Source organism: Mauremys mutica, chromosome 12 (genome assembly GCF_020497125.1).
Source record: "Mauremys mutica isolate MM-2020 ecotype Southern chromosome 12, ASM2049712v1, whole genome shotgun sequence".
Taxonomy (NCBI): domain Eukaryota; kingdom Metazoa; phylum Chordata; order Testudines; family Geoemydidae; genus Mauremys; species Mauremys mutica.
This window is the reverse complement of record NC_059083.1, coordinates 28582261-28597230: the sequence shown is the minus strand read 5'-3', so window position 1 is coordinate 28597230 and position 14970 is coordinate 28582261. Positions and strand designations below refer to the sequence as shown.

The following is a 14970-nucleotide window of genomic DNA, read 5'->3' as shown; positions in this document are numbered from 1 at the left end:
CCCTCTGGCCTGGCCTCCCTCAGCACAGCACATCCCAGTCTCCCCTGCATCCAGGTGGACTCTGCTTGCTCCCCCTCTCCAGCCTGGAGCCCCTCTGCTTCCCAGCTGGGCATCTGATATCACCAGCCCCAGGCCCTGCCTCTGTCCATTGTCTTCTTTCCAGGTAAACAGGTCGTCTGGCCTCTCCTCTCCACCCTCCTCTGGCTGGAACCGTCTGGTTAGGTCATGGGGTCCTCTCTTCGCAGCCCATTGTCCTCCCACTGACCAGAACCGGCTGTGTCGTCAGGTCATCAATCTCTGGGGTGTCCCTCCTCCAGGCCATTGGCTGGGGTCCCAATGTCCCTCTCCAGTCCTCTGCCAAAACAAACTCCCCCTCCCCTCACCTCGTTAAATCAGTAACACCCAGGGGCACTGAGTCCCACTCCCTCTGCATGCAAACCATTGGAAAACCATGAAAATATAAGAAAATCCCCCATTTTGTCACACCTACGCAGCTGCGTGCTGCTCCAGAAGCCAGCCTGATCCCCCGGCCGGCTGAGCCAACCAGGAAAGCTGCCCCTACCCCCACTCTGTCCCCACCCCGCCTCTTCCCCAAAGCCCCTGGCCCCACCCTGCCTCTTCCCACCCCTGCTCCACCCCAGCCCCGCCTTCACTCCACCCCTTCCCCTGAGGGACATCCGGGGCACTGCAGCAGCGGTCAGGCCTGTTGTGACAATGCGGTTCTGGCGGGACCCAACTGAGTGTGCCAATTCAGGACTAATTGCTTAAACAGGGCAGTTACAGCCCTAGGCTGGGGTTTTTCCACATCTAAGGCAAACCAAACCAGCCAGACAGAAAGGACTTCGGTTTCACCCCACTGGCTAACCACAGTCACACACGCAATTTCCGTAGACACTGCAGTCTCCCAGTATCACCACCAGTGTGACTCGTTATGGGGATGAAGGGTTATGAAAACCAACACCCCAGTAAAAGAAAACTGGTTCTCTCGATTCCAGAGAATCAAGCTCCAGACCTAGGTCAATATACACATCAGATCTTACCCACAAATCATGCTGTTGTCAATCCATTAGAATCTAAAAATCTAAAGGTTTATTCATAAAGGGAAAAAGGTAGAGATGAGAGCTAGAATTGGTTAAATGGAATCAATTACACACAGTAATGGCAAAGTTCTTAGTTCAGGCTTGTAGCAGTGATGGAGTAAATTGCAGGTTTAAATCAAGTCTCTGGAGAACATCCCCCGCTGGGGGATCAGTCCTTTGTGCAGAGCTTCAGTTTAAAGCAAAGTTCCTCCAGAGGTAAGAAGCAGGACTGAAGACCAGATGGAGATGAGGCATCAGCCTTTTATAGGCTTTACAGCAAAATGGAGTCTGGAGTCACCTGGGCAAGTCCCTGCATACTTTGATGAGTTACAAGGTGTATCTGCCTTCTCTCCATGGGTCAATTCTGTAGCTGATGGTCCTTAATGGGCCATTAAGCAGGCTAGGCAGAGCTAACACCACCAGAAACACAGCACAAATTTGAAATACAGATAGTACAGAGCTAATACTTACAACTTCAACTACAAAATGATCCATACATATAGACACCATAATCATAACCAGCAACCCATAACCTGGTCTTAGACACCTGACATGATCCCCTTTACATAAGATTTGGTGCCACTACAGGACCTTGTTTGCAACCATGTTCTATATGGTCCCAGATTATATCAATAAGGTCACACCTGTCCTGCACTCAGCAGGTGGCAGGAAGTGGAGTGACCCAGCCTCTGCCAGCTCCCAGCTGCACCGCCAGTGAGTGCTTGGGGGTGGTTCCCCCCAGCCCCCCAAGTCCCAAGGCTGGGAGTCAGGGAAGCAGAGAGGAGGGGTCAGGGGCCAGGTCAATCCACTTCCTGCCGCCCTATGAGTGCAGGGTTGGGCCTGTTCTGCAATCACCAGGCAGTGGGAAGTGGAGCGACCCAGCCCCACTCTGCTCCACTCTGCTGGCTCATGCCGGGGGGCGGTTTCCCCTCTGCCCCCTAAGTTGCTTCTACTCCACAGACATTGGGTACCCCCCCCCGCAGAGGCCTGGGGACACCTCCTGCACGGAGGCCTGGGGTCCCCTTCCCACTGGGGGGTGGGGGCAGCTGCTTAGGGCACCACAATGTCTAGGGACGGCCCTGCGGGTAGCCTGGGTGTTCTCAGTGACCAGGGTGCCAGCTTCCAAAGGGCTCAGTTTGTAGCTGCTAACAGCCTTTGTCACACAGCCATGAGTGTGTAATTGACCATAGAGTGGAAATAACACCAGATGTAAACTGTTACCTCATCATTCAGTTCAGAACCCAGATCTGCCAGTGTCTGCTCTGCACAGCCATGTGGGTATATAATGTTACATGTCTTCTCCTCCCCCTCACGTGCTGTCATCAGGGGCGGCTCTAGGCACCAGCAAAACAAGCTGGTGCCTAGGGCGGCCAAATCTAGGGGGCGGCAAAAGGCTGGGGTCCCAGCCCATCCTGCCGCTGCCGGCCCGTCCCCTGCAGCCGGGGGGGGGGGCGGCAGGCTCGGCCAGCGGACCTGCCGCAGTCATGCCTGCGGGAGGTCCACCGGAGCCCCGGGACGACTGGACCTGCCGCAGGCATGACTGCGGAGGGGGCGCTCGTCCCGCGGCTCGGCTCGACCTCCCGCAGGAATGACTGCGGCAGCTCAAGCGGAGCCTCTGGATCCGCGAACCGTCCGCAGCCGCGGGGGGTCCAGCCGAGCTACGCGGGACCAGCGGTCCCTCTGCAGTCATGCCCGCGGGAGGTCCGCTGCTCCCGCGGCTCCGGGGCGCCTCCCGCGCATGACTGCTTGGGGCGGCCAAAACGGTAGAGCCGCCCCTGGCTGTCATAGTTCTAAGTGGAAATTCTTCTACTTCTTTTGAAAAATCATCTGTAGCTGTCAGTACATACTGGTATCGCATCTGTGGTACTGGATAGAGCCCAATTAAATCTGCTCCCCGCAATCCCCAGGGTTAACAACCTGTGTGCAAGAACACAGGCTAGAGTTCTCATTTGGATCTTTCCTATGACATTTTAATTATAATCCCATCTATAGTAAGCAAAGTAAACGTTATAATGTGGTTTCTATAATAGTTGATGTTTCCACACAGTCAGAATCTAACTTTTGGTGTTTGTCAGACATAAATAAATACAGGCCAAACTTCTGCAACTGAAAACTTGCATAAATACAATAGTAGTAGTTGCTGCACTATGTCATCCATTAGTTCACAGGGGCACTTGTTAGAGCTGATTAGAGGCTTTATTGTGCAGCAATAATAAATACAGATCATGATAAACAATCAGCTTGGCCAATGTTTAAAAACACTTCAGATGTGTTTAACATGGGGAAAGATGCAAAGTGTTTGATTTAACCAGGAGCCATCTGCTCAGGTCCACTTCATTGCAGGGCTTGTAAAGTTAAGTCCAATCCAAGCAGGACATTTGCCTGGCATGAGATCCTGTATGAACTCCTGCAAAGCATATGACAGAGACAGCAGGGTGACCAGAACCTTCTGCAACTCCCTGGGTTCTCTGCTGTCTTTCCAATGAAACCAGAGAACATTACCCAGAGCACTCAATGGTCTTCTTGGAGATCTAAGAGGGACCCAAACCAAGCAGTGGAAACAAACTGCCTGATGGAACCAGTACATGATAACTGAAAGGGCTTCAAATGCCACAGCTCTGGACAGTTTCTTGTCCCTGAAGAAGTCAACCCTATTTTAATCTACAGTCTGTGTTCTAAGAATTGCTGACTTACCCTGCAGGGTGGAAAGAGAACCCAGGTCTCCTGATTCTTAGCCCAGTGCCATAACCATTAAACCAGGGGTAGGCAACCTATGGCACGTGTGCCAAATGCGGGATGTGAGCTGATTTTCAGTGGCACTCACACTGCCTGGGTCCTGGCCACCGGTCCTGAGAGCTCCACTGCTGGCCTGGAGTACCTGCTGCTGGCCCCCTGCCAGCTGGAGTTCCATCCACCAGCCCCGCTCAGCCCGCTGCCGGCCCTGGGTCCCGGCCACCGGTCCAGGGGGCTCTGCTGCCAGCCTGGGGTCCCAGCCACCAGCCCAGGGCTCTGCAGCAACCCCCAGCTGTGGCCCACTGGCCCCAGCCTGGGGCAGTGAGGGGTGCAGACAGGGGCAAGAGGGGGTACAGCTCAGCACCCTCACCTTAAAAATTGTTCCAGCACCACTGTGCTGGGATATTTTTAAGTCCTGATTTGCTGCTTACATCACTATCATGCCGTGTGTAACAGCATCCTGCACTGGACGTTCAGATTAGAATGTACATGCAAGAACTGGAATCAGAATTTTCTGACAGATTTAAAGATTTCCAGCGATCTAGCCCAATGCTTTCTTTTCTAATTAAACCTGGAAAGTTCAACTAAAGCGACTTGGATTTGTCTGTATTTCGGTGGGTGGGCGTTGAAGATTTCGAAATGCGGCTCATTCAGTTAAAAAGCTCAGAATTGTGGGCATCAAAGTTTGGAGATCTGCGGAGTGCACTTGAAGCTACCGAGAGAGATCATGGGGCCTCTATTCTGACCTGCTGGACGTCCCTGCCAGTGAAATTTAACTCTTTGAAGAAAATTGTGTTTGCAATGCTTTCAGCATTTGGATCCACATACCTGTGTGAACAGGTATTTTCACACATGAAATCTGTCCTTTGTCCCTCTCGGAGCCAGTTAACAACTGATCACTCAGAAGCCTGTGTGCAGCTTAAAGTATCCAAATACGTGCCAGACATTGGAAAACTCAGTAAGGAAAAGTCAGGGCAAGGATCACACTAAACTGATAAGATCTGCATTTTAATTTAATTTTAAATGAAGCTTCTTAAATAGTTTTAAAACCCTTATTTACTTTACATGCAACAATAGTTTAGTTATATATTATAGACTTATAGAAAGAGACTTTCTAAAAACGTTAAAATGTATGACTGGCACGTGAAACCTTAAATGAGAGTGAATAAATGAAGACTTGGCACAGCACTTCTGAAAGGTTGCCGACCCCTGCATTAGACCATTCTTACTCCCATCGAAGATGGTTTCTTTACACTCTCCACCATGTCCTTGATGTGTCTGCTACTCTCACCAGATCCCTCCATGACCCTGGGGCCGTCACCCTTTCCACACCACTGTCTCCTGTCTTCATGTCTCCGCATACTTATCATAGGTGATAGTGTTCTTGGGCAAAGAGGCCATCACTGCCATTGCTACATCCCCAGGCACGCAGGTGGCTGACTCCCTGCATGCATTGTATTCATAGCTGAAGGCTGCAGGATCATTGCATGGGAAGTGGAGAGGAGATGCACAGACAAACAACTGCTCTGAAGCTGCCTGGCGGCTGTCTTCACACTCCCCAGCAGGAATGGGGGCTTCCTGCAGTCAGGGAAGGTATTTGAAGTTCCCCAGCCCCTGGTACTCCCAGACAGACCAGGTCTCTCTGGAGGTGAAGTTCCCACCTCCCCACATTTCACATCACCATTTCATCCAAGGGTTTGGCTAAACTTGCAGCTGTACAGCGCTGAGAGTTAAATCTGTCTTGGTGCAGCTGAGTAGGGAAAGCACTGCAGTCTGTCCACACTGACAGCTACCAGCGCACTGTCGTGGCCACATTTGCAGCATCTGCAGCGGCATTGGGAGCGGTGCATTATGGGCAGCTATCCCAGCGTTCAAGTGGCTGCAACGAGCTTTTCAAAAGGTGGGGTGGAGTGGAGTGTGACAAGGAGCGTGGGGGAGAGAGTGAATTTTTGGAGCCGACACTGTGTCAGGAGCTGCCTTGCTAGTTCCAACCCCCTCCCCCACCCTTCTCTCACTCACTGAAAGCAAACTGCCGCTTTTTTTTCCCCACAGACCTGATAAGCAGCTGCTCCGAAATGGACCCCCCCTCCCACCCACCACGCTGCTTCTCTCCTCAAGCCCCCATCCTTCCCCCTCTCCTCAAGCAAACACTAGCCGTGGACGTTCCAAAGGGAGCCCCCTGCCTGCCTCTGCTCATTCACAGCAAACAGGGGGTGTGTTTGGTTTTTTGATAAGCAGCTCCAGAGCCCAGAGTTCACAACAAACCAAAGAGGGGGACCTTCACTTAAAAGGATTATGAGAAGGTTCCGGAGGTCAGTCACTGCGTACTAAGATTATTCCCTGTTTACACTGGCACCCCAGCGCTGCAGCAGCAGCGCTATACTCTTTATTCCTCTCGTGGAGATGGAGTACAAGCAGCGCTGTAGCCAGGGAGATACAGCACCGTATGTGCCTTGCCAGTGTGGACAGGGAGCGAGTTACAGCGCTGTAAAGCCACCAACAGCTGTAACTCTCAAGTGTAGCCAAGGCCCAAGTCCTGGATCCCTAGGGCTTGAGCCCTCTTTGCCAAACCATCACATGGCTCCAAGTTCTCTCTGTATTGTCTTCAGTATCCCAGTAGCACTTTCCCCTGGGAGACAGGAAGTGACTCCCCATCTGGTTTGTTCACACCTGTTTAACTGAGTCTTTTTAAACTAATGTGATTAAACGCCCCCCTAGTGCAGACTAAGTTAAACCTGTACAGAGATGTTTATAGCAGTACAGCTGTTCCCTTATGGGGAGGTGAATAAGCTCTACCAGAAAGAGTCACTTTATACTGATCTCAATGCAGCTGCACTATGGTTTGTAGTGCTAGAACTATTTAGGTAGAAAGTTAAACAGAGCAAATCCCTGTGTGGAGGCTCCTCTTATTTCATTTTAAAAGCAGCTTACTGCAGTTTAGATTAACCTGATTCCTAATTGATTTGAGATGAACTAAAACAGGGCTTAGCTACACTTACAAATTTGCAGCGCTGCAGCAGGGTGTGAAAACACACCCTCTCCAGCGCTGCAAATTGCAGCGCTGCAAAGCGCCAGTGTGGTCAAAGCCCCAGCGCTGGGAGCGCGGCTCCCAGCGCTGTCCGTTATTCCCCACAGGGAGGTGGAGTACGGACAGCGCTGGGAGACCTCTCTCCCAGCGCTGGCGCTTTGACTACACTTAGCGCTTCAAAGCGCTGCCACGGCAGCGCTACCGCGGCAGCGCTTTGAAGTGCTAAGTTGTCTTGTTCAACCCAAACTAAGAGTGTCCACACAGTCTTTCACGCAAGTTAAACTAAACTGGTTGAAAAACTTATTTAAGGCGCATCTCTAGGCAGGCCATTTGTCCAGTTTCAAGTCGGACAGTGCTGTTTTTGGAAAGGTTTGTCCCTGTGTAAACATCCAGTACCCAGTTTGTGACTAAGGATCCAAACATCACTGTGAGAATGGCAAATTTGTAATTAATGAATCCCAGCTGACACAGTAAAATCCATAGATTTACACAAGAGACAACTGCTATAAAGATGGGCAGGAGCCAGGAGACTTTGGGTTCGTTCTGCACCAACAACGTCGGACGCACCTGATCCTCCGAAGGCGCAGCTCCCACTCCTGTTCGGTCTAGCTGGCCACTAGGCTGACTTGAGAAACGATGAAGACTGGTAACTATACCAGCTGCAGAATCTTTGTGGGGGGGGGTGTGCACATGCGTGCGTGTGCATATACTGATTTTAATACTTGTTTAGCATTTTAAATAAACACGGCGTATTGCCTTGTCCCCTGAAAAAGATTCTGTGAGTTTTTATAAGCATTACAGGGGCAGGGCGGCACACTCTGCAAAATGGTGTCCTCTGTACAGCATGACTTGGCACAAATGGAGCCTGTGAAGTCATGATGGCAGGGGCAGGGTTAAGCCAGCGAGGGTGAACCCATCCTGTTCCAGAAATACTGGAATGTCCAGTACTCTGGGGATGTGTCAGTGGCCACCCTACTTGTCTACATGGGGGGGTTTAAACTGGATTAAGTTGAGTTAATTTGATTTAAAAACATATGTGCACATATATCACAATCCTTCCCAGCACACTAATTCTGCATTTATGGTGAACTCTGGAGTCCTCTTGCAAAGCAGATCCCCATGCTGCGAATAGAGTTTGATCCGTCTATTGTTTGTGTGCACACAATCCTGCTGCACACCACTTTGGCAGTCCTCCAATAGCTATCCCACACTGCTTTGCAGGGAACTGTTAATGACCCATTTAGCTGCGTGCCCTCCTCTGCTCTGGTGTCTAGTTCCCAGGTTGACCCATTCCCTGTTTAAAAGTTGGGATGAGGCCAAATTTTGCTCATTCGCTCCTGGGTTCAAGTGTATCACTGTTGATGCAATATGACCCCAGAAGCCCTACGACACTCCTTGAGCAGCCTCTGGGAGCTGCACTGAGACCTGGATCTCAGCGACACTGGGGAAGAAGTGTTGGTTCAGGAAGTTCCTGTAGCCAGTCACTGCACTAGAGATCTGACTTTGGACTTTGCTAAGCTGGTGTCCGTGAGGAGCTGTGACTGGGCTGCTGACCAGGGCCTGATAAAGGAATTTACATCCCTGTTTCTTGCACTTGTCACTGTGTGTGAGACCTTTATCTGCACTGATAGGGCTCCACTCAGCATTATCTGGCAGGGCCCTGCTGTAGGGGCCACTCTGTGCTACAGGCTCAGCTATGTTGGGGAGCTGGTCCCAGTGCGATGGAGGGGTGGGGTGAGCTGGGGAAGGGGATTTGGTGGCTGGGCCAGGGGAAGGGGAGTGACAGCCCAGGCCCAGGGCTGGGTGAGTGATGGGCCCAGGCTGGGTAAATGGGACCCACTCACAGGAAGGAGCCTGGGCAGTTTGTCTCTTGTTCTCGCCACGTGTTCATCTGACCACACGGCTCCTCCCCAACTCCACATCCTTCACCTGGGCACCTTCCTGTACACCCAGACCCCTAACCCCTCCTTGCCCTGCTCTGTACCCAGAAGCTCCTGGCCTCGGTGCCGTCTGTGGCGAGGGAGCTGGTGAGCCTGACAGGGGAGGCTGGAAGCAGTTTGGCTTTGCAGTGTTAAAAGGGTTTCATCGCACACACCTAGTGACACTGCTGATTTCGCAGCCCACACACACTATGGGAGTCACGAGATCCTCACAGACATTCACTTTCCTTTGTGTTTCTCTCTCTGTATCCCCCTGCTATAACACAACCAGACACCAGCACAGCTCCCTTGTGTACTGAGATGCTGATGCTGGGTGTGACATTAACCCCTGTCATTTCACAGACCCAATAGAGATGTCATTGGGATCCATGGTACTTTATTCTTGTTTTACTGGCTTTAATTCCTGGCCTGGCTGCCTGACAATTGTTGCATCGCAAGAGCAGGAACGAAGTCCAAGCAGAGAGAGAGAGTGTGTGTGTATGCATCCATCTTTATTCATTCCCAGCATGCTCTTATATACAACATGATAAGCAATCACAATTGCTAATTAGTTAATTAAACCCACACAGCCGCAGCTGTAACTCATAGGGTAATTATCATTCTACACACCTGTCTACCTATTCACAATTAGCTGGCCAATGAGAACAAGCCCAAAGCCAGCCCTTCACACACAATTCTCAATCCAGAAGCCTTCAGCATCTCACATTCAATCCCACATCTCCCCCCTTTATTTACAATCAAAAGAAAAGGAAAAAGGAAAACAAGATAAAAACATTCACCAAACATTTTCAACTTATAACAGCATAACACCACAATCTATCTTAATCAAATATTATGTTATTCATAAAACATTTGCAACTCATAACAGCATAACATTATAACCTATCATAAACAAAAATTAAAACTTTATAAGATCAACCTATATGACCATTCAATCCTTAACATATAATTTCAAAAACATCAAACGAACAAAACAAAACACAATAAACAAATGATGTAACCTCTGCAGGACCCCCCCCCCCCCTTTTTTTTTTTTTTTTTTTTTTGAATCATCCCTCAGCTGTCAGGTGATCAAACTGACACTGAGGGTGGTGGGGGGTCTTAAGGAAAAAACATCAAACCACATGACAATACAACAACAATTCTGGCCAGAAAACAGACAACACAAAACATAACAAGGAACATAAAACATAAATCTTAGTTCTAAATAATAATTGCATGGTACCACACAGATTTTCTTTCAAACACAAAAAATCATCTCAAGTGAGTAATTCATTCATGGAGGATCAGACAGAAAAAGTCCTGGCAGAGCTAACAAACAGCTCTCCTCCGGGGGCTCTGGTTTCACGACATCTGAGCGCGTCTCGTGAGGCTCCTCCGCATCTGCCTGCCGTCACTCCGGAGGACGCAACCAAGGCCGGACCCACCTCGCTGGCATCCACCTGGGACCCGCATCAGTGGCAACACACACATAACCCCTGCCCCACGTTAGCAAGTCAACTGGTCCTTTCCATATTTGCTGATGATAATCAAACCATTTGACCGAGGGTCGGGGGGCCGCACCCTGCTCTTCCTCAGTCATCCCGCTGACATGTTTAATCGCGGGGGGCACCTGGCTGTTTTTACCAAGATGTAACCAATTAAGCACGTAAAGAGCTTGCAGCAACCGAGCGGCAGGCGTCTTATCCAAGGCGTCTGCCCGCTCACTGCAAATCCCCCCTTTTTGTCTTAAAAGGAGCGCCTTAAAAGAGGCATGAGCACATTCAATAATAGCGTGTAGTTTGTCTACTTCAGCCTGAAGGGTTTGGACAAGCAGTTCTTTGGCTTGTAGCTCCTTCTTAATTTCACTCAGCTCAAGAACAGCAGCTCTATAATGACGACGGTTATGTGCTGCATCTACTTTGGCTGCCGCAACCTGCTTTTGAAGGTTATTAACTTTTGACTTTTCTCTTTCTAAGGCAGTCTGTAAAGCTTGAATATTTAGCACTGCTTGAACCCGGAGATTCAGCTGCACCAGGTCTGCCTCTCTCTCTGCTAGTAGTGTTTTGGGGATGTTGCTGTGCTCTCGCAAAGCAATGTTAGACTGACCAAAACCAGTGAGCTTCCCCCGTTCATGTTCCAGTTCGAGGGCCAATTTCTTGTTTATTTCTTCCAAACGTTTTATCTTTCTCCTGAAACCTCTAGATTCTCGAAGCTCCTGGCTGGTGAGTGAAATTACTTCTTGCAGCTCTTTTTCCGACATCATCTTACTGTGGCTAACAGCCTGCAGCTCTATCTCCAAAGCTTGAATCCGTTCATGGGAAGCCTGGTTATTTCCTCCATCAGCGATTTGTGCATCCTGTTCTTTTTGCACTGACTGGAGGTGGCTTTCTAACTCCACTATCTGCTGGTGAACCTGGGATACTTCCTTCTGAAGTCTTGAGCATTCAACATCAATGGACTGCTTTTCACTTCGAAGTTTCAGTAACTCCCGTTTTAATTCTTTCACTTCCAAATCCAGCCGCTTCTTTGTAGATTTCAATTCACTAATCAGCTGGTCCTGTGAACTTGCATCTCTTTGATAAGCTTCCACCATTAACTTTTGCTGTAAGAACTGCTCCTTTACTTTTTGGGTCTGTTTCTTCAGGCTGGCACTTTCCTGTTGCAGATTTTCCATCTGGCTCAATTGTGCCAAGATTTCTGATACTGCCTCAGTACTTTCACCTAAGAAGTTTGCTCCTTCATCAAGTTCTTCTTTGCTTGCTTTTGCTGCCTGCAGAGCTACCTCTAGGACAATCTTCTCATTCTGCAAATATTGGATCGTGTCATCCTTAGAAATAACATCACCCTGGAATTCCTCTAACCTGGCCACCAGCTCATCATATTGAGTCTGTAGGTCATTTAGGGACTGCTCTTTGGTGTGCAATGATTCTTGGGTTAAGGTGAGCTGCTTCATGAGCACTAGATGCTCTTGCTGTAAAGATTCAAACTGTAGATCTCGCTGATGCAGAATCAATTTAACCTGTTCCAGTTCTCGCTCCAGTGTTACTGCAAAATCAGCCATTTTCTGAAGTTGTCTTCTCTCATCCTCAAACTCCTCCAATCGTCTCTGCGCGGTGAGCCATACTGGACTCAGGGAGAAAACCTCCTTATCGCCCTGAGCCACCGATTTCCAGAGCTCACAGCCCAACCGCTCCCAAACAGTATTATTACTTGATTGAACAGAAAGTCCCCCTCTTCGTCCCCACCGCAACAGGCGGGATAACGCATCAGAGGGGAACTTTTCTCCCCACCGCTCCGTGATGCGTATCAAATCTGCTGACGCAGCAGTTCCCATATTAGCTGCTCACTTCTTGGTTCGAGTGTGCCTCCCTTGTCAGATGCCCTGCGGCTCCCAGCCGCTCGCTCGAACACCCTGCGGCTCCCAGCCACTTGTCAGGTACGCCTCCTTTCTTCGGACGCCCCGCGGCTTCCCAGCCGCTCGTTCGGATTCCCTGCGGCTCCCAGCCGCTTGTCAGGCACGCCTCCTCTCTCGGACGCCCTGCAGCTCTCAGCTGCTCGCTCGGACGCCGTGCAGCTCCCAGCTTTGATGCGTTCCCACTTGGCGCGGCGGTTCTGGAACCAGATCTTGACCTGTACCTCGCTGAGCTTGAGGGTGTGAGCGATCTGCGAGCGCTCCGTCAGGCTCAGGTACTTCTTGCAGTGGAATTCCTTCTCCAGCTCCAGCAGCTGCTCGCTCGTGAAAGCCGTGCGCCTTTTTTTTTTTTTTTTTCCCGGCCGCTCGACGCTGGGACTTCAGGCGCGTCCCTCTTTTTCTTTTTATCAATTCAGGCCACCAACACTATCTTCATTCAAGATTGGCAACAGTGGTACTAGTACTTATCTTGTTTTAGTTCTGTTTGCCTTCTTGATAGTTCATGATTTGTCTTCTAGTGACTTCAGTTATGAGTTTAGTTCTCTTTGCATTTCATTCATTTCCTTTGCCTCAGCCTTCTCATACTTTCCTCTCCTTCTCCTAGTGATAACCAGTACAATAATTCCAGCAACAATTGCTAGTACCACCACTACAATGACTGCAATAACACCAGCAGTCAGACGTTTCATGGAAAACTCTGGGGGCTTTTCATCAACATAATAGATTAGAGCTTGATCAAATTTTAGAGGTTCTTCACTGATGTTTATCTGTAGTGTGAGTCACCTTTGACATCTTTTTCAAAGTAGTAAGCCACGTCAGATATATCCATACTCTTGGCAGACTTCTGGGAAACATTTTGTTTCAGTTCAATAGTGATATAAGGTTTTTCATACACAACATCAGTTATATACTCTGGATTCAGCGAGTAACGCTCCTTAAATTCATTTTTGATGATTTCCTTCAAAAGAGAAGCATCCACAGCTGTACTTCTCTCACTGTGTTTTGTTTCAATGATGATCCAGCTTGTTCTGACTAGTTCACTGCACTGTAAGTCTGTATCACATCGGGGTCACCATTTGTTGCATCGCAAGAGCAGGAACGAAGTCCAAGCAGAGAGAGAGAGAGTGTGTGTGTATGCATCCATCTTTATTCATTCCCAGCATGCTCTTATATACAACATGATAAGCAATCACAATTGCTAATTAGTTAATTAAACCCACACAGCCGCAGCTGTAACTCATAGGGTAATTATCATTCTACACACCTGTCTACCTATTCACAATTAGCTGGCCAATGAGAACAAGCCCAAAGCCAGCCCTTCACACACAATTCTCAATCCAGAAGCCTTCAGCATCTCACATTCAATCCCACAGACAATGAGCAGAATTGGGAATCGGGACCATGCAGAGACAGAGCTGGTTGTGCTGGCTCCTCCCCTGCCATTTCACATGGCCCCAGGGGGAGGCCAGCAGCAGAAAGGTGGGTCCAGACCAGAGACATGTGCTGGGAAGGTGCTATTGAGGGGAAGCCCAGGATGGAGTCAAAGCCATGGAGAGGGCGCGGGGTCCCTGCACTCTCAGAGCTGCTGATCAGGATGTGCCAGGCTGCCGAGGAGCCGCTCCCAGGCTGTAGGACAAACTCCCACAGGAGATGAGAACCCCCACCCCTCAAACATCCCCACACTGGGTTCCCAGAGCCAGGGGATGTGTCAGACCTGCCTCCAGTCACCAGCGCACAGAGCACGGCAGGCACCACATCCACCAACGGATAAACAGAGTGAAAATCTCTGCACTGGGGAGAGAAGGGAGCAGCAGAGAATCCTGGGGATGAATGCGAGGTGGGTGGCTGGTGCCTGGCTAGATTGTGCTGGAATCCTGCGGGGATGAGGAGCTGTAAGGACCGAACAGAACATGGGGGAGCAGCATCATCTGGCTGCTAATGGGCCAGTGGGCTGGACCCTTAAACTCCCAGCTACTCATTAAATATTGATGTAATAGCCTCTGCAGACTTTGCCCCGTTCCCCCAAATTACTTTGATTAACCAAACCCAGCCCCCAACCCCAACCGTCAATCACCTCCCCTTCCTCTGCTGCTGCCCCTCACCCCCAAGTGCCATGGGATCTGCCAGCTCCATCCCCCACCCTGCCCCTGTTAATGCAGCATCACCCAGGGCTCCCTGCTGCCCATGTCAGTGGCAGGGCTGGGGGTGTGTGGGGGGGGGGGAGAGGGGGGATTAAGTTTAGATTTGTGACCACTCTGGGTGCTGCCTGGGGGAGGAAGGATCCAGTCACACACCAATTGACCTTTCCGTGACTCCTTGTGTTTTTCCCCACACTTTTGCAGTGACATTTACTAAAAATTCCCATGGTCCAATCACAGCCTTACTGAGAGTTACAGGGATGGGAGGGAAATCAGAGGGAATTCTAGTATTACTATTGGACTATGGAAAAAAGCATCATAATTCAGGAGATTTAATATGAATATTCAATAATTAAAGGGGAAAACTCAATTCTGAGGGAGCAGCAGCTCGGCCTGAGCTCCTGGGTCACAATGGCAGCTGCAGCAGCATCTGCCCAGGGAAAGGAGCCAGCACAGACTCTCTCCCTGAGCAACAGCCAGAGCCCTTTGGTGGGGGCAGCTGGGGAAACAAACCAGAGACAGACCCAGAAAAACATTGCCCCAGGGAGGGTGTTGTAGGGCCCTGAACGGCAGCAAGGGCAAACGTCCCATCAGCCCTGGTGGGATTGTTTTGGGAATGGCCAAAATAAAGGCCCAGGTCCCTCTAGACACCCCCCTC

At 50.0% G+C, this 14970-nt stretch overlaps 1 protein-coding gene and 1 pseudogene across 1 annotated transcript; both read right to left on the bottom strand.

Moving 5' to 3' along the window:
- Positions 1-5159: 5159 nt before the first annotated feature.
- Positions 5160-12610, bottom strand: LOC123346655 (homeobox protein abdominal-A homolog). Its single transcript, XM_044984132.1, has 4 exons — positions 12600-12610; positions 12361-12552; positions 10380-10648; positions 5160-5284 (listed from the first exon to the last, which is right to left on the bottom strand). The coding sequence occupies exons 1-4, from the start codon at positions 12608-12610 to the stop codon at positions 5160-5162; spliced, it is 597 nt and encodes a 198-aa protein (XP_044840067.1).
- A 91-nt stretch (positions 12611-12701) lies between these two features.
- LOC123346123 lies at positions 12702-13237 on the bottom strand (annotated as a pseudogene).
- Positions 13238-14970: the final 1733 nt, after the last annotated feature.

Bases quoted from the DNA above. Each gene is read 5' to 3' on its own strand.
- LOC123346655 (XM_044984132.1), bottom strand. The intron at 10,649-12,360 runs GTGGGAACGCAT...TCGTCATTATAG, and splicing joins TTCCAGAACCGCCGCGCCAA to AGCTGCTGTTCTTGAGCTGA. The intron at 5,285-10,379 runs TTAAACATGTCA...ATGATCCTGCAG, and splicing joins CAGCCAGGTGCCCCCCGCGA to CCTTCAGCTATGAATACAAT.